General features: G+C 30.1%; 2 protein-coding genes and 2 pseudogenes across 2 annotated transcripts; all 4 read left to right on the top strand.

Annotated features, from left to right (window-relative positions):
• The first annotated feature begins 1 nt into the window (after position 1).
• Positions 2-475, top strand: LOC149885826 (uncharacterized). Its single transcript, XM_090094273.1, has one exon. It carries the CDS (start codon positions 2-4, stop codon positions 473-475), a length of 474 nt encoding a protein of 157 aa, XP_089950399.1.
• Positions 476-3,206: 2,731 nt separating this feature from the next.
• LOC149885825 (uncharacterized) lies at positions 3,207-6,866 on the top strand (annotated as a pseudogene).
• A 1,007-nt stretch (positions 6,867-7,873) lies between these two features.
• LOC145189882 (zinc finger MYM-type protein 1-like) lies at positions 7,874-10,858 on the top strand. Its single transcript, XM_090094272.1, has 4 exons — positions 7,874-7,908; positions 8,375-9,068; positions 9,128-10,388; positions 10,461-10,858. Exons 1-4 carry the CDS (start codon positions 7,874-7,876, stop codon positions 10,856-10,858), a joined length of 2,388 nt encoding a protein of 795 aa, XP_089950398.1.
• Positions 10,859-19,957: 9,099 nt separating this feature from the next.
• Positions 19,958-23,773, top strand: LOC149885824 (uncharacterized; annotated as a pseudogene).
• Positions 23,774-27,368: the final 3,595 nt, after the last annotated feature.

Here is a 27,368-nt window from a genome sequence, read left to right as displayed (position 1 = left end):
TATGTTTGGACGTAAGCTTAGTTTAGAATCGTCGCATTCAAATATCCTTTCTGATGAGGAACATAATTTAAGTAAACAGTATTATCATAGTAAAACCATTCTGGAGCACTTTTGGCAGAGATGGAAAAATGAATATTTAATCGAACTAAGAGAATTTCATAAATATCGCAAATCTCAAAGCTCTGGTCACATCATTAAAATTGGTGATGTCGTTATAATAGATGATCCGAAAACGTCAAGTTGCGAATGGAAGTTAGGTATCGTACAGGAATTAATACTATCAAATGATAATCTAATTCGTGCAGCATCAGTTAGATGTATTTCTACTAATAAACCTCAAGTTATAAAAAGGCCAATTAACAAATTATATCTATTAGAAGAACATAAACCTATTCAAGCTCCAGATATTAATAACAACGTAAATATAACCTTTATCGATGAAAAGAATATACCCTTAGTGAACAAGGACACTTAAGTGAGGGCCAGTGTTGCATTACTTATTAATGCAACGAACTATTTTTGATGGCTTTTTGTTTTTAAATAATGCATTTTGTTTTTAAATAATTACATTTACTTCTTGATCAAGAGCTGTCATTTTTACTCGTACATAACTGCTTATTGTAAAAGGTAGTTAAACACAATGAAAACACCAAGTGTAAATTTTTAATTTTTAAATGATTCGTTAATACAACGTGTTAATTGAAAAATAGCATGTTCGGTTGAGTTGTTTTTTTTAAAACCGAACTGATTTTCATAAAAGAGTTTATTGGTAATTAGGTATGTGTACAGTCTGTTATACATTATTCTTTCTAATATTTTTGAAAAAACTGGAAGAACAGAAATAGGCCTGAAATTTGTTACATCGGTCAGGTCTCCTGTCTTAAAAATAGGAATTACTTTTGTTTAATAAATTTGCTCCTACAGTGAAAAAAAAATTTGTTAAGTTCAGTCCCAATTTCATTAATATCATTAGTTATTTTATTTCCAACTTTATTTGCAAGTGGAAGAGAGGTTGAACTTACTTGTTTTCCTGTAATTTCCTTCATTAATTCCAAGAAGCGTTTTAAGTTATGTTTGTCCTGAGAAAGTAAATTTGAATAATAATTTTTTTAAGCATTTTTTCGAAGTTTTTCAAACAGATTTTTGTAGTTTTTGTAATTTTGTGTATGCTTTTCGGATTTAGTTTTTAAATATATATTATACAACTTTTGTTTTAGTTTCGAAGACTTTTTTAGCCCTTTAGTTATCCAAGGAGATAGTATGTGTTTGGCTTTGATATTTATTTCACATATTGGAAAATTAGCGTCATAGATTTTAAAGAAAGTTTTATAAAACGGTTATAGATCATGTTTATGTTATCATTAAAGTTTATGTGATTCCAGTCTTGCTGTAGAATTTGATCTTTGAATAATTTTAAGTTACATTTGTAAAAAATTCGCTTTTTTATTGTCATTTTCCCCGCGCTTTTTAATTGATAATCTGATTTAATAGAAAAAAGTATGGGAAAATGATCAGAAACATCAGTTTTTATAATTCCATTTTTTAAAGATTTATTAAAATAGTCAATGGTTAATATATTATCAATTAAAGTCGAGGAATGGTTTGTAATTCTAGTCGGTCTATCTATTATTGGTATGGTACCCATTTTAAATAAAATGTTATAAAATGTTTTTATGGTTTGGTTTTCGCTATACTCAAAAAAATCTAAGTTGAAGTCACCCAAATTATATATTTTTTTCTCTTGACTAGCTATTTCTTTTAGATTATGTTTCAAAAATTTATCAAAATTTTCTGTTCTTCCAGTCGGAGGCCTAAAGCAACATTTGATTGAAATGATTTTAGAATTTTTGTATATAAGTTTTATTTTGTACAAAAAAATTTCTTTAAAACCTGGGAGAAAGAGATCAAAATTTGATTCAAAATCTATTTTAGAACACCAAGTTTCGGTTAAACAAATCACGTTGAAACAAATGTTTGTTTTGCAAATAAAGTTTAAAAAAATTGCAAAGTTTTTTTTAAACTTTTTATATTCACATGAATGACAATGTAAGAGCATACAAATTCAGGCATATTAATTTCGTTAAAGTAACTTATGTCTGGATCGGATTCTTCATCCGATCTAAAATCATTAATTTGAAAAAATTTAAAGACATTTTTGAAGTTATTATTATTTTTCGAACTCATTTTTTATGTTATTATTTACTTTTTAATTCTGTTATAAATAATCGTGAATATACTTTGTTTTAAGATGGCTTAGTGATTGTTTTATTGTACACAACTTTAGCGAATTTACCTAATCCTGGAAGAAGCTCAGATTTAAATGAACTTGAAGATAATGCTTTGGCAGAGCAGCCAACACGACAGCCTTCAAAAAAGAGGAAAAATTCCTAAATCATCTGAAGCCTTGCCTCTTAAACAAACCAACAAAAGTAGCTAAACTAACTGAGAGACTTTGTTTGCCATCTTTTAATGTGTTCGTGATTTTTGTACAATAAATGTTAAAACAAAATGTGTTTCATTGTGTTTTTCATTTTGTGTTTTTCTCTTAAAATAAAAAAAAATATTTTATCGAGTTTTTTATGAACAAGGAGTATTAGAAATTTAAAAAATCTAAGTAGATTTAAAATAAATAAAATGACTAATTATTAGAAAATTTGATTAAAATGATTAATAGTTTACTCGAAACTGATTAAAACGGTCACACAACTTTAATCGAATTAATCATTGATTTTTTAATTTGGTTGGTCATTAATCGATAATCGAAAATCGCGGTTGTCCGCTCTCTAATTTAAATGAAAAATTAGTTTGAGATAGCGAAAGTTTGAGTTATCGATATATAGTATATTACATATATAAGGGTTCGATGGGACCCAAAAATAGTTTGATATAACCAAAAGTTCAAGATATCAAGTAGTCGACATAACGAGAGTTGACTATATATATATATATATATATATATATATATATATATATATATATATATATATATATATATATATATATATATATATATATATATATATATATATATATATATATATATATAGTACAAAACTGTTTTATTATTTCTTATGAATGTTTATGGTTTTTTTAATTTATAAAATATCAATTTTATTATTGAATTTATATTTCTAGAATATTATTTTCAACAATTATTAACAGTTTTGATAAATAAAGGTCATTAAAAACTCTGTTCATCTAACATTATGGCACCCAAAGGTAAGTATTTATATACTACTCAACGAAAACTTGTTGTAGACTTGGTTAAACAAGGAAACACTTATAGAAAAGTTGAACAACTTACAAATATTCCATTTAAAACAGTTGGAGCCATTGTAAGTAAATACAAAAAATATGAAACGTTTGAAATTCGAACTGGACGAGGGCGAAAGCTGAAGAAAACCTCACGAGATGATAGTGAAATTTTAAGAATGATTAAAAAAAATCGGTTTGAAAGTGCAAAAAATATAGCAAATTATCTAAAAAGTTTAACAGGAAACACAATTTCACTAACATCAATTAAAAATCGCATTCATAAAGCAAGGTTTAGTGGATGTGTAGCTCGGAAAAAACCGTTTTTAACAAAAAATCATATGAAGAGAAGAAAGAATTTTGCAAAAAAGTATTATTTAATGCCAGCATCATTTTGGAAAAAAGTACTTTGGTCTGATGAATCCAAGTTTAATTTTAAAAAATCTGATGGTGTACAAAGAGTTTGGCGAAAGAGGGGTGAAGCATTTAATTTGAGTTGCACAAGAGGAACAATTAAACATGGTGGTGGAAGTGTAATGTTATAAGGTTGTATGGCATGGAATGGTGTTGGTAAACTAGAATTAATTGATGAAAAAATGAATGCTGATTTGTATAACAATATATTGAAACGAAATTTAAAATCTTCTGCTAAAAGTCTTAGGTTGGGAAACAGTTTTTTGTTTCAACAAGACAATGATCCAAAACATACTGCTAAAAAAACCAAAACTTTTTTTGATGAAAATGGCATAAATGTTTTAGAATGGCCTTCACAAAGCCCCGTTTTGAATCCAATAGAGCATTTATGGACTTTATTAGATAAAAAAATAGGTTATAGAGCATTTACGAAAAAAGAAGACTTAAAGAAAGCTGTTGTTAAATCATGGTCTAATATTGACAATAATCAAATCAAATGTCTGGTAGAATCGATACCGAAACGCTTGTTAAATGTAATTAAAGCAAATGGAGGACAAACTAAATTCTAAAGTATATTAATAAAATACAAAAACTTGAAACTGTTTCTCAGTTATTTTAATAAACTTGTATTTTTTCTTAGCTTTAACCTATAAAGTTTTTCTTGTACAATTATTTTATGTGCTAGTGTTTTTATCCCCTTCTTTTTGTTTCGAATTCTTAACCAGGTAATTCAAAAGCATAAAGACAAACTTTATAATTTTTTTGAAGGTTTTTTACCAAATAAATAATTGGAGGAAAAAAAATTCTTTATAATTACTGCTTGATATAGTATTTTATTCAAAGATGCTAATTTAATTGAAAAATTACTTTGTACAATTAAGTTCTGTTCTCACTGTATGTATGTATATATATATATATATATATATATATATATATATATATATATATATATATATATATATATATATATCGTCATTTTTGTCTATTTTTCCACTCTTGTGTGGTTTAGATGGTTCTTCATAATGACATTATAAAAGAGTTGAAACAATGTTTTACAACCGGATGCCCTTCCTGACGTTAACATGAAGCAGGTTGTACTGAATTACATGTTACCAGTAGCAAGATAACCTGACTTAACGTAAGGATAACCTGACCTGACGAAAGTATATATATATATATATATATATATATATATATATATATATATATATATATATATATATATATATATATATATATATATATTTATATTATATTATATATTATATTTTATTATATGTTTGACAAAATGGTTCAAGTAATAAATTATTATTTCGTAAAGGATATTTGGTTATAGTTTTATGGGTAAGAAGATCTTTAAAAATCAACAATATTTGTTCATTTTTACAACGAAGCATAAAACATAAAATATTATAGACATTAAGTTCGTAGACGTTGAGTGCTTTAACGCTTTTAAATAAAATATTTGAATGAGAGAAACGATTTTCAAAACAAATTATACGCATTGCGTATTTCTGAAGATGGTAAAGATTTCGCAATTTACTTTTAGAGGAACTTCCCCAAACAATATTTGTATAATTTAAATAACTATGAATAAATGAGTTGTAGAGTTGAATTAAATTTTGTTTACTTAGATAGTATCTGACTTTATATAGAATTACAATACTTTTTGCCAATTTAGTAGAAATAAAGTCGATATGATACTTCCATGTAATATTTTCATCAATGTAAATGCCTAAAAATCTTGTGACCGACTCCTTTTTTATTTCAGTTTTATCAATAAAAAGTTTAGGTAAATTATTTGGTAAAAAACGCTTTTTTGCGAGAGTGGAAAAGGATCCATTTTGTTTTGTCAATGTTTAAAGTTAACTTGTTACACTTAAACCAGTTGGAGGTGTGATTGAGTTCTTTATTCATATTTGAAAAAAGCTCATAAATTTAACTGTTTGACAGAAATAAATTAGTATCGTCGGCAAACATGATACTCATAAGGTTAGAAGATTTATATAAATCATTCATATCTGTTATTTTAATCTGTTATTTTAATCTGTTAATTATGTAAAAATGGAAACTTTTACTAATGATATGAATTTGCAATCATCAATCATCTTCTTCATCAGAATTAACTTTTTCTTTACAGTCACCTAATTTTTTTTCAGAAAGAGAGGAATTTTATAATGAAATTGATGAACTAAGAAATAAAAGAAATTGGATAAAATTAAAAAATATTGAGTTAAAGTTAGCTGCATCTCCATTTTCTTTAGAAGCTTTGAAGCAAAATCCGTTTGTTTGCATGATGTTGACTGGCTTAGACTTTAAAGTGTTAGAAAAGACGATAAATTATGTATGTAAAGATATATTTGACAGCAGAAGACCAATAGAATTAAGTACTTATGATCAGGTTATTATAACCATAATCAAGTTAAAGCAAAAATTTAAATTTTGACTTAATTGCATATATATCTAACATTAGCAAAACAACTGCTAATGAAGCTAATGAATATATTTACAAGTGGCTTGAAATAATGTATTGGAAACTTAACTTTTTAATAAAAATGCAAGATCGAGATCACATATTCGACACTATTCCTGGCATTTTCAAAGCTAAGTTTCCATTATTATTGATTGTTTTCTATCTATTATTGATTGTTTCGGGACATTTGTTGAAGCACTGTCTTTGCTCTTAGCAAGGGTTCAATTTTACAGCCAGTACAAAAGGCATCGCACAATTAAAGTGTTTATTTCCTGTACTCCTCTTGGGGCAATAGATTTTTTGTGAAAATGTTATGGAGGCAGAGCTTCGGATTTACAAATTACGCGAAACTGGATTTTCTAGTAAATATATGCCAGGAAACCAAATCTTAGCAGATCGTGGATTCACTCTACAAGAAGACTTTGCTGCTGGGAATTCTGCTGAGTTGTTATTTCCTGCATTTACACAGGGGAAAAAACAGTTATTTGCCAAAGAAATTGAAACATCTAGAAAAATTGCATCAGTTAGAATTGATATTGAACAAGTAATAGGATTGATGAAAAACAGATTCACTATATTAAAAGGTATCATATCATTAAAGATTATAAAAAACATTAAGGATAAGTCTGCAAATAGTATTTTGGCAAACTGTGATAAAATAGTAACTTTATGTGCTGCTCTGACAAATTTGGGAGAAGGCATTGTATTTAATGATAAGAAAATCTAAAATTTACTTTCTAATGATTTATTTATATATATATATATATATATATATATATATATATATATATATATATATATATATATATATATATATATATATATTATTGTTAAAGTCTTTAATAAATGGGAAAATTTTCATTATAATATAAACTTTTCTATTTAATTCTACTGAAAGTTTATTTAAAGTTGGTTATTTTACAAAGTCATTTTGTAATCCATTTTATTGATTTATTATGTATATCTTTTGTCCGATTTTACATCTCTGAATGGTCTTCGAGAATTTTTATTGTTGCATAATTTTTTTAAAAAAAGGAAATAACATTTACCTAGCGGCGGTTTTAAGCACAGGCAAAGCAGGCATTTGCCGGTGGCCTCGCGCTCAGGTGGCCTCGCATTTTTTTTTCTCTTAGTACAAGTAATATAAAAAAATTTTATCAGCCTTATATCCTTGGTGAATATCCTTGGTGAGTTGGTGAAGTCTAAAGTTGGAGACTCTCCTTGCATTGCTGTTAAAGCCATCTTGGGTTCTTTGATTTACGACTGGCACTTCCCTTATTATTGTTGTGGCTTTTATATTCACTCCTTACGCTGGCTTTTAATTAGACTCGACGTTACAGAACTTACAACAAAGACTGATTTTTCTTTTACTAATTTATCACATTTACATACTATTTTTATTATTTTACATTAGTGTTTTCATGAGGACGCTTGTTCCTTCCTTCTGACTTTGAGTCTTTATGCATTTTATGAGTTGAGTTCTTTATGTACATTTTAATATACAAAACCCTGGTACGTTTTTGGTTTTATATTGAAAAGATTTGTGGTTTCTGTGGTATTATATTTGTTTGACGTCGCTATGCCGTTTTTGTTTTTGTGAGCACTTTAATGTCTTCATTAACGATCTTTTTATTTTTCCTGACAACAATTTTGATTTTAGTTTCTCGTTTGTTATAGTTTGTTATATTGCTATAGCTATAGTATGATTGTTGTTGGTATAAAAAATGTTGTGTTATGATTGTGTGCGAGTTACAATTTTTTGGTATAATGTAAGTAATGAATGATGTAAAAATAGAGATTATTTGTTTTCCATTTCACTTCTAAATTATAATTCTTATAGTTCAGACGTTCGTTTTTGGTGTTCTTAGTAATTTATGCGATTTTAATATTGACGATTTTTGCTTTTCTCCTGGTTATTCTTCTGATTATACATTTTATATTGACGACTTCTGCTCTTTCCTTGGCTATTCTTCTGATTATTCGCTTTTATATTAATATTATATAAATTATATTATATATTTATAAATAAATATCAAACTTTAGAAAAAGTTTAAATTTATATTCATCATTATTTAACTATGAATCCTCATCGTGATCGAGACACTGGAAGAAAATGGGCTTCGGGTGCCGAAAAAAAAAGAAATAAGAAAAAACATACAGATATGTTAAAGAAAATTAAACCAGTGACAAGTTTTTTTAATATATCATCAGGTACTAACACAACTTTTGATGCAGGTCTAGTACTTCGCAAGATGTTTCAGAAAAATTGGTAGATATTTTATCAGACCAGTCTGAAACATCTTTAGCGTCTTTATCTTTTGATGTTTCAAATTCTGAAGTTTCTGCTGTCCTATTACCGGACACCCATGAAAAAGATTTTGAAATGAATTTGTCTCAAGAGTCTTTGTTAGCTTCTAATGATTTTGTTTTAGCTTCGAATCTTCAATTGCATGAAGCACAACAAGACATAACTGATGTGGTTATTGTTTCCGACGACCCGGCGTTATGGCCTATTTCGTTTAATGAACGAGAAAGAGTCGATATTGTTAAAAAAGGACCGACTCAGGTTAAACAAATAAATTTTAAAGCCGATAAATCGAGTCGCAGATTTAATACTAGTTTCTACACGAGAGTTCTTGCTAACGGTGAAGAAGTTTCTAGAAGCTGGCTAGTGTATTCTATACAAAATAATTCGGTATTTTGCTTTTGTTGCAAAATTTTTCCTACCCGAAAAATATGTTTATCTTCGATTGAAGGTTATTCAGATTGGAAAAATATAGGTTCTTGCCTAAAACAACATGATATATCTCAGGATCGCATTAGCTGTATGCAAAAATGGATGAATATGTCAGTTAATTTAAAATCAAATGCAACAATTGATCAAAATTTGCAGAGAATGATAGAAAATGAGAAGAAACATTGGCGCTTGGTACTTGAACGTCTTTTTGCTATAGTGCTAATGTTAGCGGAAAGATCATTTTTTAAAAGGTGGAAAGATCACCTTTTCGTGGACACCGTGAGCAACTTTATCAGCCTAATAATGGAAACTTCTTGGCACAAGTAGAACTTATTGCAAAATTTGATCCAGTTATGTTAGAGCATCTCAAACGAATAAAAAATAAAGAATGCTTTGACACTTATCTTGGAAAAGATGTGCAGAATGAAATAATTGGACTTATATCGAGAAGAATACTGAAAACTATCGTATCTTCTGTACAGTCATCAAAATATTTTTCTGTTATCATGGATTGCACTCCTGATGCAAGTCATAAAAAACAGCTTTCAATTCTTTTGAGATGCGTTAAAATTAATCAGGAAGAAGTACAAATTGAAGAACTTTTTTGTGGTTTTTTTCACATAACTGATAGCACTGGTTCAGGTTTCGTTGAAACTTTTTTAAATTTATTAGCTGAGTATAATTTGGATCTAATGAATTGTCGCGGGCAATCGTATGATAATGGTGCTAACATGCGAGGGCAATACAAAGGGGTTCAAGCTTTAATCAAAGAAAAAAATCTCAGAGCTCTTTACGTTCCATGTGCTAACCACACATTTAATCTAATGGTATGTGATGCTGCGAAATCAGTATCAATTGCAATTAACTTTTTTAGTACTGTTCAACGAATTTTTGCATTTTTTGCTGCATCAACCGTTCGATGGGACATACTGCAAAGTGTTTGTAAAATGACTGTTAAATCATTATCAGATACGCGTTGGGAAAGCCGTATAAATAGTATAAAAGTTGTAAAAGATAATTTGGTTCAAATTATAGAAGCTTTATACAAAGTTGCAGATTCAAGTTCAATTGGAGTTGTTGTTTCTGAAGCTAACGGTCTTGCAAATGAGATATCCTCATATCAGTTTATACTTTCACTTACAATTCGGCATGATTTATTGTTTGAAATTAACAAAGTAAGTAAAGTTATGCAGAATCCCTCGGCAGATATTTCTATTATGATAAAATTGGTGGAAACTACGAAAATTTTTTTAGAATCATTCAGAAGTGATGAATCATTTGAAGCGATTATTAAAAAATCTGAAGAAATAGCTATAAAATTAGGTACTGAGCCAGTATTCCCTCAAGTGCGGCTTAGCCGAAAACGACGTTTTTTTGAATATGAAGAAACTGATACACCTCTAAATGGAAAGTCTAAATATAAAGTAGATTTTTTTAATGCAATAATTGATGTTGCATTAGTAAGCTTAAATGAAAGATTCAAAATGCTTGATTCATACAACAAAATATTAGGTTTTTTAACCCGTACCAAAAAAATGCGAAGTTAATATGCAAATGAATTGTTGAATGATTGTAAAAATTTAGAAATATCACTGAGAAATCCTAGTACAGAAGAATCGGACGTGAACCATGAAGAGTTACACTCGGAAATAAATACATTTTTAAGAATGGAAGCTTTGGCGGAATCGAAAGATGCACTGGAAATTTTGAAGTATATTACGGCAAATTCTTTAATCGAAACTTTTTCAAATTTATTTATTGCCCTACGAATTTTACTAACTTCCCCTATTTCAGTGGCAAGCGCAGAGAGGTCATTTTCCAAATTAAAACTCATAAAAAACTATTTACGTTCCACTATGGGTCAAGACCGCTTATCTGCATTAGCTTTAATTTCCATTGAAAATAAAATAAGTCGGTCTTTGGACTGTTCTGATTTAATTGATGTTTTTGCGTCTTTAAAAGTCAGAAAGGTTAAGTTTTAAGTCAATGTAATCGATCCTCCTAAAATCTGCGAAAAAAATAAATGATATCGCATTTTGAGTAGTCTTATTAGTGCATCTTCATCCAAAATAAAATAAATACTTAATGTACATTTAAAACCTATGTGCGTTTTTTGCTTCGTTACGTTCTAATAAATATCCAAAACACAATAGAACACAAGAATTAAAAACTCAACTAATATAATAGAAAACTTCCCTGTGGCCTCGCATATGGTAAATCCGCCACTGTATTTTCATGTAAAAATCGTTTTATTTTTAAAAAAGTATATCTCATTGTATGCTACTGCAATCAGTGCCTTTGAGAGGGAGGGGTTTAATATTAAAAGTTTTAATATTGAACTAATAATTTCAACAAACATTTGACAATTGTTATAGTTTAACCTTTACAGGGTGCGTAAAAAGTTCAGGGCCATTTTTCTTTAACGTTTTAAACAAGGTAGACGAACTTTTTACGCACCCTATGCAGTTTTTCAGGTTTTACATAATGTAACCCCATTTGTAAACAATGTTTGTATTGTTTTTTAGGAAACATGTTTAAGTTCAGACCCGGTATTATTTTTCTATTTGAGCAAGGAAGAAGAGTGAAAGAAATTGTCCAACTTCTAAACATCAAACTGTATCCAAAGTCATTAAACGATATCAAGAAACTGGGAGCTATGAAGACAGGCGGAGAAGTGGACGTCCTCGGACTGCCAACATTCCAGCTAACCAGAATAAGATCTAAGGTCGAATCAAGAGAGACCCACAAACACAGAAGAACTCAACAAGAAAATGGCTAAAGCTGTTGGAATTTCTGAAGGATCAATCCGAAATATTCTGAATGGAGCCAGATTAAAAGCCAGGAAACTTGTTACAGCTCAATTACTTACAGAAGAGATGAAACTAAAACGTTTGAACCGATGCAGGAAGCTTCTGAAACGTTTTGGTGCTTGGCGACACCGGAAAATTCTGTTTTCTAATGGTTCAATTTTGAGCAAGCTTATAATAATCAAAATGACAGAACTTAGTCTAAGGAGCCCCTGCCACTCGAAAAATAATCTTTTCCCATCAACAGAAGCCACAGCAAATGATGGTCTGGGCAGGAATCACCCACAATGATAAAACTCCTCTCTTCTTTGTTCCAGATGGAGTCAAAGTTCGTGGTGCTGAATATCAAGCGATGCTTGAAGAAAAACTTTTGCCTTTGACCCAGCAGCATTTTGGAGGTGAAGAATGGACGTTTCAACAGGACGGTGCACCCTCTCACAAAGCTATACAGATTCAAATTTGGCTGGAAGAGAACTTTCCCGATTTTATCAAAGTTGACATCAGCTCTCAGAGACAGATTGAAGGTTGGCCATCAAACTCACCAGACTTGAACCCATTGGACTACTTGCTTTGAAGTATTCTAGAAACCAAAGCTTGAATGAAACCCCATCGATCGATGAAAGAGTTAAAAAAAAGTCCTGATTAAAGCCTGGAAAGAAATCCCAATGGAAACAATTGCTAAAGCTGTGGATGATATTCCTAAAAGGTTAAAAAAGTGCATCCAGGTAGAGGGAGGACATTTTGAGAATATGTAAATAACTATGTCTGACGAACTGTGTGCATACATTCATAACCTGTGTACATACATTTATAACCTGTTTTGCAAATGAAATATACTGTGTTTTGCAAATGAAGTACTGTGTTTTGCAAAATGGCCCCAAACCTTTTACGCACCCTGTAATCTTTTAACCTTTTAACAATAACTTGACAAAATCAAATATAATATGTACGATTTAGTATAAATCATACATAACATATATCATTATTAATTATGATTTTAAGTTATAAAAGATATAATACTAATTATGCTTAACATTATGAAGCATAATCATTTATTGTTTATATATATGTTGTATATAATTTAATCAAATTAAGTTAAAAATATTATTTAAATATTGAAAATAAAATGGTCAAGGTAAAGGACCTCGAAAAAATTTTGGAATTTTTTTCCAAAAAAATTGAGAAATAGGTAAAGCGTTTGGTGCTAAGCAGTTTATGGAATGGGGTTAACCCAGATCAACTGCTTACGATAAAATCGTAAAATTGGAGAAAGGATCTCTAAAAAGAAAAGTTGGAAGTGGTCGAATCGCTAAGGTTGCTACTAAAGAAAATATTCCAAAGATTGCTGCATTTTTTTAAAATAAGTCAGGGTGCTCCCAAAAGAAAGTAGCTCAAGTTTTTAACTGTAGTCAAACTCAAATTTCCCAAATATTAAAAACAATGACTAACATTCAAACTTTCAAAAAAAAAATCGTCCAGATCGTAGCCATCAGCAGAAGAAAGCTATGCGTCCTAAATGTCGTAAATTGTACGAAAATTATAAAAACTTGGATTTTGTTATGGATGATTAAAGCAATTTTACCTTAAACAATAGCACATTAGCTGGTAATAATAGGTTTTATGCCGCAGATCCTTCTCAATGTTCTTACCAAGTAAGATACAATTTGCGTAAAAAGTACAAGGACAAGCTCTTAGTTTCTTGTTGCATCAGCCTCCGTGGAATAAGCCCTCTTTATATTCATCACAGTAAGCAGGCAATCAATCAGGGCGCTAATACACTTTCTCACCTCCTCCGAACTTACAGATTTTAATTGCAGATTCTGAAAGATCGTCGTTTAAAACGAAAAAAAAAGGTATTCAACAACAAATTTCATCAAAGTAAAGTGCTCTAACTCGATCTCGAAGTTTTGAAAAAATACACACAAAAACGCTTACATTCGCCATCTTTTTTAAACTTAACCAGTTTACTTAAGTTTTGTTTGTAAAGCTGTTTAGTTTATTAAATAACCTGGTTTTTATTGTCATCACGCATTGTAATGTTCTTGCGCAAACATCGTTGTTTTAAAGTCATTAGTTACAAGTCATTAACTTCTTTATTTTATTATTAATTACTACGATTAAAATAACGAAATGTGCAATGTTTTAATTATACCAAAATAAGTTTGTTTTGATAAATAAACTTAATATAAGTACTTATAAACTTCTAATATAATTTTTTGCATTGATTTATGATTTTCTCGTCTTTTTTTAAATAAATATAATAATAATATTTTCATGAAACAATTTTTTTCTTATCAAAATTGATAGATATCAACAACTTGTTCCCAAAAATGAAAAAAACCGTGTTGTTTAAATCTTTGCGCCCACATGAACTCTGCCAAGACATCAGGAAGCATTTCTCGATTAGAAGAACCGAACATTGCTTTGAATTTTGATTTACTTCTCTGCCACATTGCCTCAGCTCTATTTGTTGTAACTCCAGTAATAGGGTCTACAAAGTGATATGTATGGTTGACTGTTCCATGTTGATAGCCGTGTCCTGCCAAATTTCCATACGCAGCCCACATATCGCTCCATATCACAGTACCAGGCTTTATCCATTGTCTAATGATTGGTATAAGAGTGGCTGCGTCTCGACGCTCCACAGGTATAAGGAACCCTTCTTTTGTGGTGACATCATTACCGCCAAAAATCTATTGGTCTTCAACAATTCTTCCACGATTGTATTTCCTTTTTGTAAATAAGGACTCGTCAATTTCAACAATTCTGCCGGGACCACCTAATTGAACTGGGTTGTTCAAGAAATAGTTAACAGCTATGTCTCGACAAAACTGGTTCCAATCTACGACCGTCCATTGACTAAAAATTTCTAACTCTTTTCTAATATCTTCCGACGACATTCCTCTACTTCTTCCAGCACTACGTGTCCACAAATAGGTAATTCCAATTATTTTCCACAGTTCTAAATGAGATCGTTCAAAGAAACTACCAACCCGTATACTTATAGTTTTTCTACAATGTTTAAACGGACACCTCCAAGTTATTTTGTCAACAGATCGATTATATTGTTCTTCATTTTATTGCAAGTTGCAACGAGGACAAGTAACATTTTGAGAAAGCAGACCAAACTCTCTACACCATCTAACGCACTCTTCTTTGTTCCTTTTAAATCGAACTCTAATATTTACTAAAGAAATTTTATCGAACTCAGCTTGTGTAGGTCTCGCCATTGTAATATAAAAACTTAGTAAATAGAGTTTAATTTAGAAAAATGTTAAGCTACGTACATTTAAATTGCATTTCTTACTTTTAAATTGCATTTTATTACAAAAGCAAAATTAAAAACATTTAGGCTAATAAGAACCAGTCTTTTTTAAAGTAGAGTTTCAAGGCTATTAAAGTTTTAAAAACGAAGACTTTAGACAGAAAATATCTTATCTTGCGAAAAAAGATGGCGAATATTAGCGTTTTTGTGTGTATTTTTTCAAAACTTCGAGATCGAGTTAGAGCCCTTTACTTTGATGAAATTTGTTGTTGAATACCTTTTTTTTTCGTTTTAAACGACAATCTTTCAGAATCTGCAATTAAAATCTGTAAGTTCGGAGGAGGTGCGAAAGTGTATTAGCGCCTCAATCAGTACACAAAAGATATTAGAAAAAACTTTACTTCCTCTAGTATCAGAATATTATAAAAAAGACAACAAGTTTATCTTCTGGCCTGATCTGGCTCGATCACATTACGTAAAGTCGGTCATCGACTTTTTAAAATTGAAAAAAAATCAAAGTTGTACCCAAAGATATAAACCCAGCTAACGTTCCAGAAGCAAAACCAATTGGAAACTTTTGGGATGATTTAAAATGGCTAGTGTACAAGAATAATTGGAGAGCTGAGAATTTGAAAGAGCTTGAAGCAAGACTTAGATATTGTTATTCAAAGATGAATAAAGAAATTTTCCTTACTCAAATTAAACATCTTTCAAAAAAACTTTATAATATTGTTAAATATGGTATTTGAAAGAATTATTTTAATATATTTATAAACTACGTATACTAACATATTAACAGTTGAAATGTTAAATAATAAAACTTATTAGTTCTTAAAATATTAGTTTTTAAATTTTGTCCAAAATTTTATTTATGAGGTGTAAAGTAAGTCAGAAAATTATTATAGATTAAAATAAAAATTAAAGTTTAACATTTAATAAACATTTTATTAACAGAGATCAAAAAATATTGAATAAAATAAGTTCTTTATTTTACTGAAAAATTTGTGACCAACTAGGGAAGAGTTATTTTATAAGTTTTTATTTATTTTTGTTTTTTTTTATTTTTATTTTTCTATTTTTAAGTTTGTTTTTTTTTTTATTTTTATTTTTTTTTGTTTTGTTTTCTTGTTTTAAGGAAGCTTATGGAATACCTACTCTAGTAAAATAAACTGACTTTGCATTCAATTAAATTCACTTTGATTCATTTATGAAAAACCTCATGTTGTTCAATAGAATAATAGTTTAAATCATTTTTTATATATTACAGAAAAGATAGACCAACTCTAACTGATAAGCAGGACATAACTAAGTCAATTGTTAATTATTTTCCTACTTTGCACGATGGTACAGCTAGGGCTATGTGAGTAATAATTTGTTATCATTTTAAATTGTAGCAGTAAGAGTATAGCATGTAAAGCAGTTAAAGTGTAGCATGTAAGTGTCATATGTGAGATTGTAAGTGTTACAGCAAGTGTTAAATGTAAGACTCTAGGTAATTACAATTCTGTAGTGTAACGCTGGAATATTGTAAGTGTTATACTGAAACACTGTTACACTGTACAATATTCTATTGTAAGTGTTAGACAATAGATTTTCTATAGGGATACTTCTTTGATAGAAAATCGTTTACTGAAAATAGGGGTGGTAAATTAATCGGTGTTTTAAATTAATCAATTAACGATTAATTTTAGCTAGATTAATTGATTAATTTTCGATTAACTTTTAAAAATGAACTTTTACGAGTTACAAAAAGTATATTGCTACTCATTAAGGTTTTATTTCTCTTTTTTCGTCAGATATGATCTTAAAAAACATAAGTTTATAATAGTATCATCATTTAAACTAGTTCGTAACTTAGTAATAAACAAACCAGCAGCACTAAAACTTCTTTCTGCTTCTATAGAAGATAGGGGAAGGCTTAGCATGGCGGTGTAAATCTTTTCTAAAAAGCATGGCCTTTTTCCAGTGCTTTCTAGTACTGCCATTTTACGTTTAATACAACTCAAAATTTCTTGAAGGGATGATTTACAAGTTAGTCCTTTAGCTGTTCCTATTGATGAAGCTGTAGGTGATAGAATTTCTGCTAGTTCTTCAGCTTTAGTTTTTTTTTCTCATTGGTTCCATATAAGAAATGGATTTAAACTCAGATGCTACTTCTAATTCACTATTTCTTTGGTTATCCTCATGTAGAAATAAGCATACATATATTTCTCTTGCTTTTTTAACAATTCCACTTTTGTTTGGGTACTTAAAAAGATTACCTGGTGATTCTGAATCTGACTTATAGTCACCCGAATTATCTAAATAGCAAAGTAAACCAACATTATTACAATTTCTTCTTTCATTAATTCTCTCAGAGACAGCAGTAAATAAACCTTGAGCTATATTAGTATTTTGCTCTTTAAGATTTGTAGTAAAAACAAAATAATTTTTTCAGTTTTTATCAGATTACAACTTCTATTTCCCAATGCTATAACACTTAGCTCTATAATATGAAGAGCCTGAACAATGTCAGAGATCTGTTTTATTTCTTCTTCTTTTAAAATAAAATCAGTTCTGGATATATCCACAAGAGCTTTTCCAATAACACTTTTTAATTCCAAGAATCGTTTTAACATGCTGATTAGAGAATTCTATCTTGTTTTAATATCCAGAATAAGCTAAAGCTCTTTTCCTAAATTTCATATCAAAATGTTTATTATTTCGGGTTTTGTGGTACTTTTTGTAAGGTTTACCCAAACTTCAACTTCAGTCAGTAGCTAAAAATTGTATATTTGGGGTCTTATATTTTTGAAATGAAAGGGTAATATATCTTAAAAATGTGGTTTCTTAGTAAACCAAAGGTGCAGATCACAAATAATTTATTACCAGTTTCATATTATGCCTACATTTTAGTCTATGGTTCGCCAAATATCGTCACAAACGCAACACTATAAATATTTTTTATTTATTTGTAGGGTCATATCTCTAAAACTAAAAGTTTTTGAATATTGCTATTTTGTCTAAAGGTTCTACATACTGTCATAATGATATGGATTAAAAATTTGCTGTTTTAAAAATTTCTCTGCAGAGTTATTCTGAAAGCAATATGGCGAAAAAAGTGAAAAACCCTAAAATAACGTGTGTTTGAACCCCTAAAACTTGATGTGGGCAAAATTTTATTATTTTTTTAATTGTACTATTGGAAAGACCTTATTTCAAAATTTTAGAAACAATAAAAACTGTCTTGGAGAGATTTTTCTTATGAACGAAAAAAAACTAGTTTTTATATGCAAAGTCTTTGATATTTTAAAAACGTTATTAAGGTCCGTATATTAATTATTGCCATGTAGAGGTAATTTTAGTAAGTAAGTATATTATTATTCTACGGACAAATCTCTCTAAATTAATTTCAAATATTTAAGTTTATCACTAACATCTAATATTCGAAGACGAAAATTAGAATAGATGTTATAATAAGAGTTATTTTAAATTTATCCTGACATGTCTGTTGAACAAAACTTAACTACTTGTTGTAATGGAAAATTTGATGGAAGTTTATGTCATTTAAGTACTTATACTCGAAAAAAGGGTTTTATTGACTTTTGCTCAGAACTTTCGAACGAGGAACAGATTTGATTGTGAGGCGAACTTATAATTTAATTAAAAATATTACTTTAATTTGTTTCCAACACAAATCACTGCTGTTGGTTAAATACGCGCATTTACAGCGCCATTGTTTAAACCCTTTTGGTATGGCCAATCGTTGCTCAGTTAAAGGCTTGAGATGTATTGACCTTGGCGATACTGTTGTTAATAACTATACAAATTGATTTAGAAAAGGACCCCAATTGTAAATATCTTAGGTTTTGAGTTATAGAGATTTTCTTTTTTTTAGAAATGGACTTAAAAAACTTCATTTTATAGTGTAAAATCAGCTTGAAATAAAGACAGAAATTATGCGCGTGGTCATACTGTAAACGTTTTGTAACAAGCAGAATTAAAAAATTTGTTTAGGTTAGTGCAAACAGTGTATGTAAACCAAAAATGTTTTTTTTAAGTTGTTTTTTGTTCATAAGTAAATGTATCTTTCAAAATAAGTAACCTTCATGAGCATAAACCTCATGTATTAGGTTTTTTGGTATTTCCGTAGCTATTATAGTTTATCAAAGAGAATGATATGTTTGTTTTTAAAATCTTAAACTATTTACTAGCATTTATTGACTACAATAAATCTATATAAAGCTTGCTACTTTTAGATGTCCTTTACTATTATTTTACTATATTTATTCAAAATAATTGAGACCTATAAAAATCAATATAACAGAATTAACCCTTAAATTTAATAATAAATGTCTCAGAAGAGTTTTAAATTTGTAAATGCTGCAACTGGTTATGAATTACCAATAACAACAAATAATGCTATTGAGTGGGATAAATGCTTCATATGTCAAGAGCTATCATCAAATAGTTGCGAAATTGTTAATCCTTCTAAATCCAAATAGCTACCAAGAGACACTGGATATAAGACATTACTTAGTAATCTAGAGAACTTCAAAGAAATGGGTTTGATTATATAGCAATATATTTATTTTATAGCAATATATTTATTTAGTAATACATCTTTTTTGACATCTGTTTTTGAGAGAGGATAGGTTAGTTGATCTTAGGTATAATCATGTTTTGCTTTCATACTTTCCCAAGTATTGAACTAGACTTTCGTTTTGTTACTCTTTCGCAAAATTTAGCCTTTTTTTTAATGCCCCATATCTTTTTTATATTATTCAAAGAAACTAGTGAGTAATATTTTGCTGAAATTTGAGATTTATTTTATACAGGTAGTTTGTCAGCTGCTTTAACTTCCAGACTGCAATGCGAAAATTTGCTGCAACAAGATTTGCAACAACAATGCGGTATATCACAAAAAATGTTATACAAATTTTGATAAAACGAAGAAAGACATTAGATACGACAGAAGAACTACCAACCCCTAGCCATGGTACAAGATCAAAATTTCAGGGCAACAACTATCAAGAAAATTGTTTCTTGTGTGAGAAGGTGGATAACAAAAGTCTAAGTCAAGTGATGACTCTTGAACTAGATAAAAAGGTTCGCAGTTGTGCTGAACTTCTATCAGATGCTAAGTTACTTGCAAAGCTGAGTGAAGGTGATCTGGTAGCTACTGAGGCTCATTATCATAAAACGTGTCTTAGCCAGTTATATAACCGCTTGCGTTCGTTACAGAAAGACCAACCAGCAATTAAAAGTGAAAACAACATTGTTTATGGAATTGTTCTAGGAGAGATAGTCGAATATATCTATCAGTGCTATGAAGATGAATCAACTATTCCTGTTTCAACTTTTAGGATTATACCAATTATTTTGCAATCGTTTAAAGAGTTATGATATAAATTCAAAATGTGAAAACAAAACAAGACTAAAAGAAAAAATTTTAAACCTAGCACCAGAATTAGGAGAATTTAAAAAAGGTAGAGAAGTTTTCTGACATTTAAGGCAAACCTGGGAACTGCTATTTCTGATGCTTGTTATTTAACAAACGAGGAAGAGGGTTTATGTTTGGTAAAAGCAGCAATTATTTTGCGAAACCAAGTTTTTAAAGTCCTAAATACTGATAATGTTCCAATATTTTTGAATGGTTTAGATAGTGAACTAATCCCAAACACATTAAAAAGCTTTGTTAGAATGATGTTATATGGAAAAGAGGTAAAAGATGTTAACATTAATTCAGCACATAGTAAAGTTGCATCTACTATTTCTCAACTCATATTTTACAATTGTTTTAAAAAAAAGTTCCAACCAAACAAGAAGGAAAATATAAACGTCATAAAAAAGATAGAATTCCACCTTTTCCATTATATGTTGGTTTAAATATACATTCCAAAACAAGAAAGAAAGGCATTGTAAATAATTTAGCAAAGTTTGGAGTTAGTGTACCTCAAACAAGAGTTGATGCCATTAAAACTGCACTTACGAATCAACTATGTAAACTCTACAATGATAATAACAGCGTGTGTCCTCCTTCACTTATCGAAAATGTTTTTACAACTGCAGCAATCGTTAACATTGATCACAACCCATCTTCTAGTACAGCTACCAAATCTTTTCATGGAACATCAATATCCATATTTCAACATGCTGAAGTACAATTAGTTGTAAAGAAGTTTGATTATGATTTTTCAGGAAAAGTTACTAAAAATATTTTCGAGTTACCATCATATCACTCTACAATAGAGCCTACTAAAGACCATTCTGTAGAATATCCATTACAAACAATCAATTTCAACCAGTTCGAAAACTTTGATGCTTTAAGTGAATCAAGAGAATGGTTGACAGCTGTATTTAAAGTTTTACAGAAAAAATCAGAAGGGGAAGAAACAGCGAAAATATCTTGGGCAGCTTTTCATTCGAAGACAGTAAAAGATAACCAGAAAACAACACATACTTCTGTTTTGTTACCACTTATTAATGAATCTATCAACTCGACATCTATGGTTAGACAAACTTTTAACATAGTTAAAAAAGTTTTAGCAAAAATCAACCCAGATCAAGTTCCCATAATAACTGCTGACCAACCAGTGTATGCATTAGGTAAACAAGTTCAGTGGCACTACCCGTAACAATATGGTGAAGATAAATTATTAAAGATGATGGGCGGGTTGCACATAGAAATGGCCTCATTATCTTTGGTTGGAGATTGGTTAGAAGGCAGTGGTTGGTGTGATGCCATAGCTAAAGCCGGTATAACAACCTCTGGTCGAGCTGAATCTATGCTAACTGGTCGAAAAGTAAAACGCTCCAGGTATGCAGTTCAAGTTTCATTTGCTGGTTTATACTCACTATTGACTGAAGCATTTGAAAAATTATCTACAATTTTCTTTGAACTGTGGATCCAACAACAAAGAACAGCATACACCCAATTTAGTTACAAGCAATAGTCTTGTTGCTTGTTAAGAGTTTTAGAATGGGAAATTTCAATATGTTTGTCAGTGCCTTGGAACAAGTTATTCCTTGGATGTTTGCTTTAGATCACACGCACTACTCTAGATGGCTTCCAACTTTTCTTTCTGACATGAAGATGCTACCTCATAGACACCCTGAGGTTTACACCCAGTTCTGCAAAGGTTTTTTCGTGTTTCAAAAGACAAGACGCCCTTTTTCGTCTATGGCTACAGATCAAGCCCATGAACAAAACATTAAGATCATAAAGGGAAATGGTGGCTCAATTGGCATTTTAGATAACCCAAGTGCATTGATGAAGTGGATGGTGAGTGAACCACTACTTGCTGAGCTTCTAGAAAGATTTGGAGAAGAAAAAGATGACAATGAGAAAAATCATCACGAAGATACACCTGCCTTTGAAAAAAATTATAAAGAACATGTATCAGAGTTTATTGAAGTTATAAAAGATTTTGGAAATCCATTTTTAGTAGAAGACATTCTCATGAATTTATCAACAAAGACATTACTTGATGCAGAAGCTAGAGCATCAGTAAGAAAAGCTAAGCAAATGGGTATTGAGTCATCCAGATGTTATATTCAGAATTGTTTAACAATTAGAAGGGATTCAATATATAAGACAATCCCCAAAAATAACTTATGCTTGTTTAGAGAGAAAAAAATCCTTGCCACTCAAAAAGGAAGTTTAAAAACAGTAATGCTCAAAGAAGAATGTAAAATGTTCGCATCACTTTATGTTGCATCTCAACATAGAGATGGAGATTTATATGATTTTTTTCAACATGAAAGTCATGCTTATCCACCAGCAATATCTGAATACGGCAAACTCCGAAAAACTAATAAATCGGATTATCTTAAATGCCTTGAAGAAAATTCGGCACCTTCTTTGACTACTCCTGAAGGTATCACTGCAAAAGTCTTATATGGAGGAGCAATTGTTCATATATTTCATCCAGTAAATTCGAAGACATTCAAGGAGTATTCAGAAATTGAATTTCGAGACAAAATAATCAATATCTCATCAGCAAAACATAAAGAATTGATTGACATTGTGTTTGACCGTTATTTTGAATGTAGTTTAAAAACCCAGACCAGGGATAGTCGTGGTAATGGAGTTAGAGTGTGTGTTTCTGATTCAACTCCTATTAGGAAAAATTGGTCACAGTTCTTACGATTGGATGAAAATAAAAATGGTATTATTAAAAATGGGTATTATTTACACACTTTCATACTGCAATATTTTACTTAAATAAAAATAACTAAATATAATGTTCTAAAATGAGAAAGTTCTATTTTGATTGAAATTTAATTAGAGTTAAAATGTTTAAAGTTAAAAATATTTTTTGTGTGGTCTTTATGTATCTATCTATATATTTAACTACATTTATAATAGACCTTTTGCCAGATAACGACGTCATGAATACTACGCATTGCATTTTGGGATTGCCTGGGAGCAAACAAAAGTTAAATTCGTTAATATCCTGCCATTCTCTTATTAGTTTTTTAAAAGTTGACCACTATTATATATTTGGTTTACAACTATTTTTTTATTTTATTTGCCACACTTTTTAGTAATGGGTAAGAGTGATCGTTGTGCAGTATTTGGTTGTAACAACGATCGTCGGTACAAAGAAAAATATGTTTTGAAAGATCATATTTGGAAGACATTTAGTTTCAGCGAATTAAAATTTTTTACTTGTAAAGAGAGATATTTTTCCGCATGGACTAAAATTATTAACAGAGAAGTAGTCGACCCTTCAACAAAAAAAAGAAAGCTATATGCTGTAAATAAGAACACAAAAGTATGTGCAAGTCATTTTGAATATGGGAAGCAACTGAGCTATCCCCTCATCCCAGGTTATATTTGAAAGGATACGAATTATCTCCTCCTCAGAGTAAAGGAAAATTACTAATGCCTCGATATACACCCATTAAAGTTTCTAGAAAACAAAAAATTACACATTTATCAAGTACCTGTACCACTACTAGTAGCAGTAACAATAATGACAACATTCCCAAACAGTGTTCTCTGTCAATATCTCCTCCATGTCTATCAGCAGCAGCATTTGATCACCAACTTTCTCCACAACAACTCAATTTAATTACTAACACACCAGCAACTTACCTAACACCAACAACACTTTATAAACAAAGTTGTCATAAAAGATTAACATGGGAGGCAGTGCGTTCTTTACCCAAAGTCATAAAACTGTATACTGGGTGTCCAAACGAAAATGTTTTTTTATATATTGTTAGTCGTGTTCAAGCTAAACATAAAAAAGTTTCTTACTTTATGGATCATAAACGTTCATTTGAACCAAAGCAGTATCAGTTTAGTCCTGCTAGTAAACCTTCAAGTAGAAGGAAACCTGGTCCAGCACGACAGCTTTTTGTTGAAAATGAAGTGTTACTTACTTAATGCGTATTCGACTTGACTCACCATTACAAGATTTAGCATTTCGCTTTAAAATTTCAGTAAGTCACGCGTCTAGGATTTTAACTACATTTATAACAGTATTAGCCCGAGAACTTGAACCATTGATATATTGGCCTACTCCAAAAGAAACATTAAATTTTACACATCCTCATTTTATTGGAGATTTTGTTTATGTTGAAGGTATTGGTGACTGTACTGAACAAACTATTCAAAAGTCTGCCAATGATAAAGCTCAATATCAAAAGCGCAAACGAAATATTTGCCTTTAGTTAATAATGTGCGAAACGGCGCTAATACAGCTTGATCGACATTCATAGTAAACGGATTAATTTCAGAATCCAAACTATATTGATTCCTTCGCAAAATTAACGTCTGCGGTAAACTCATTTTATCTGTTCGCGGTTCATAAAAATACAGCAAAACGTTCCGTAAAGGCTTGCTTTCAGTCCAATTATCAATTACTGTTTTGTCCGCCCTCACTTGATAATAAAAATTTCCACTAACACTTGTATTGACAAAAGTTAAATTTTTAATGTCACGTTTGTCCAAAACGGCTTTATTATGATTTTTCCACGTGAAGTAGTCGTCTATAAACGTGTCTGTTTGTTTAGGTAAAAAAGCGCCAGTGTATAAAGACACAGTTTGGTTGTTAGAAAAAACCCGTTTTATTTCGTCGTTATAAAGTAACGCCTGATTAAAAGGTTGAGTGTCTGCCAGTAATCCTTTCTACGTTATCGGCGATATAGTTTTGTTGTAAAAATCAAGTGCCACGCTAGTATCCGTCAAATCATCAAAAGGATATACAGCAGCTTTATTTAAAAAGTATGAATTCTCAGTTAGTGATTTTAATCTATCACTTTGATATAATAGCTCTTTACCTGTAGTGTAATGATGTGGGACGTTCCAAAAACTATATAAGAAAGTATCATCACTAACCATCGACGTTGGTTTTGCAATGTTAGGATCATAAGAATTGTTTGTAGAACCTTTAATGTTAACGTTTCTAAAAAACGCATGAACTCCATCATGCCAAGGATCTCCAAACCAACATTGAAAGTTATTATAAGTAGCGGCAGATGTAGTAGTAACTGTTTTTGTGTAAGTATTAATTTTATAAGTTACAGTATAATTAGTTCCATTTTTAACCTTGTCTATTCGAACTGTGTTCCAATTATGTAAATTCAATAACGATCCTCCGATAGACGTATAGTAATCTTCAACGTAGATATTAGTATTATTGGGATCCAACCATATGCCAGGATTTCGTACTGTCTGGGGACCAGTAGTCAAATGAATCAAATTTCTGTAGTATGGAAATGTACTAGAAAATAAAAATTCAAAGGAAATGGAAAATTCGTTACCCCATACATTAAAAGTTCCCAATAGCTTGTTATTTCCATACGGTAAAGCAATATTGTTCGTTGTTAACAAACGATTTTCAGCGGAATTGTATGTTACATAATAAGTAGGATGCGTGATAATGTTAGGCAAAATATTAATGTTCTTAATCAAAACATTATTAGTACCATTAGAATTATTAAAACCTAAAGTACATGCGACGCTAGTGTATGATTGTGATAAAGTAGTATTTCGCACAATAGAGTTAGAGCCTACTAGAGTTAACGAAGAATAATATTTATTATCGCTCCAGCTTTTTTTTCGCATAAAGCATATATCATACCACGTGTTTAAATTTAATGACCATAAGTCTGAGTCAATTTCAGAAGTCAAGCAATACATCCTGTTTGAGTTTGTTGGAATCCATAATTCAAATATGCGTGAACCATTAGAATCTCTGAGAGAAATAATATTTAAGTAAGCATTAGTTAAGGACGTTATTTTTATACTAAAACACACTGAAAATTCGTAGGCCAAAGTTGCGATGGATCCAAGATAAATATTTTTAAATAATGGTATGAAAATTTCAGATTGCGAGCTAATGGACCAATCCGCTCTTTGTGTAATGTATTGACTTGTATAAGAAATTGCCATGGTAGGCGCGATAGGTGGAAAGGAAATTGCGTTTTTAAAATTATTTGTCATTTGAATTTGTCTTTCGGGATACATAACCTCATCGACATCAAACCAAGGTAATGGCATTTGATTAATGTCAATGTTTTGCAGTGTAAACTCATGTATTAAGCCTAAAACAGTAGTGTTGCTACTATAAATGGGCACAAGAAAAGTCAACTGATATAAACCAAACAATAAATCTTGAGGTCGTGGATTGGGATAGTTTGAATTCTGCAATAAAGGTTTCATAAATTTACTATTGAGAAATTGATATGTCGTATCTTGATCACTTAAGTTATAGGTAGTTTTAACATAACCGTATAAAGTTTGTTGTAAATAGGACAGCCAATCTTTTAAATTGTTATTAATCGATGTAGGTTCAGTTAAGAAATCTGAGACGTTCTCGCATCCATAAAATGTTTCATATAAACTACATATACTGAAATCAATTTCTCTAGGGTTGGCATCGGTTGAGTATGAAGTTACAGGATAAGCAGTCATTTTATTCTGCATAGAATTTGTTTGTAGTGAAAAAAATGTTTCTCCTGTCGTTATCTGAGTGTAAGAATTATTAATTATTTTTTAATGGAAAAGGCTAACGACCAGGGAATAATCCATTTTCTTTTTGTATTATCTTCCCAATACGATGTAGTTCCTAGATAAATCATATTTCGTAATAAATAAAGTTTTATAGTTACACTAATAACTTCATTATTTAGAACACGATAAGGTGTAATTTTGTAGACAAGACACGGAAAATTATCGTATGCTTTTTTGATTGGCACTCGATCAGGATCTAAGATATCTAAAATATTTGTATCAGTCGGATTATTCGGATATACTACAAATATAATAACTGGTGTTTTTCTCAATACATCTACGCTCTTGTTTATCCATTGGTTTTGAGTCGAATTAAATGTTTGATAAGTCTGACGTGCCCAATTATGCAAGTTATCATATTTAGTTAATGAGTAATCGTAAAAGTTATTTTGCAAAAAATATAAAATCCTGAG

The sequence above is a fragment of the Hydra viridissima genome, unplaced genomic scaffold, assembly GCF_058129835.1.
Source record: "Hydra viridissima isolate aposymbiotic clone 2 unplaced genomic scaffold, HvirCarnegie_v1 scaffold_7, whole genome shotgun sequence".
NCBI classification, from domain to species: domain Eukaryota; kingdom Metazoa; phylum Cnidaria; class Hydrozoa; order Anthoathecata; family Hydridae; genus Hydra; species Hydra viridissima.
Note: the sequence above shows the minus strand (reverse complement) of the source record. Positions and strands in the feature narration are given on the sequence as shown.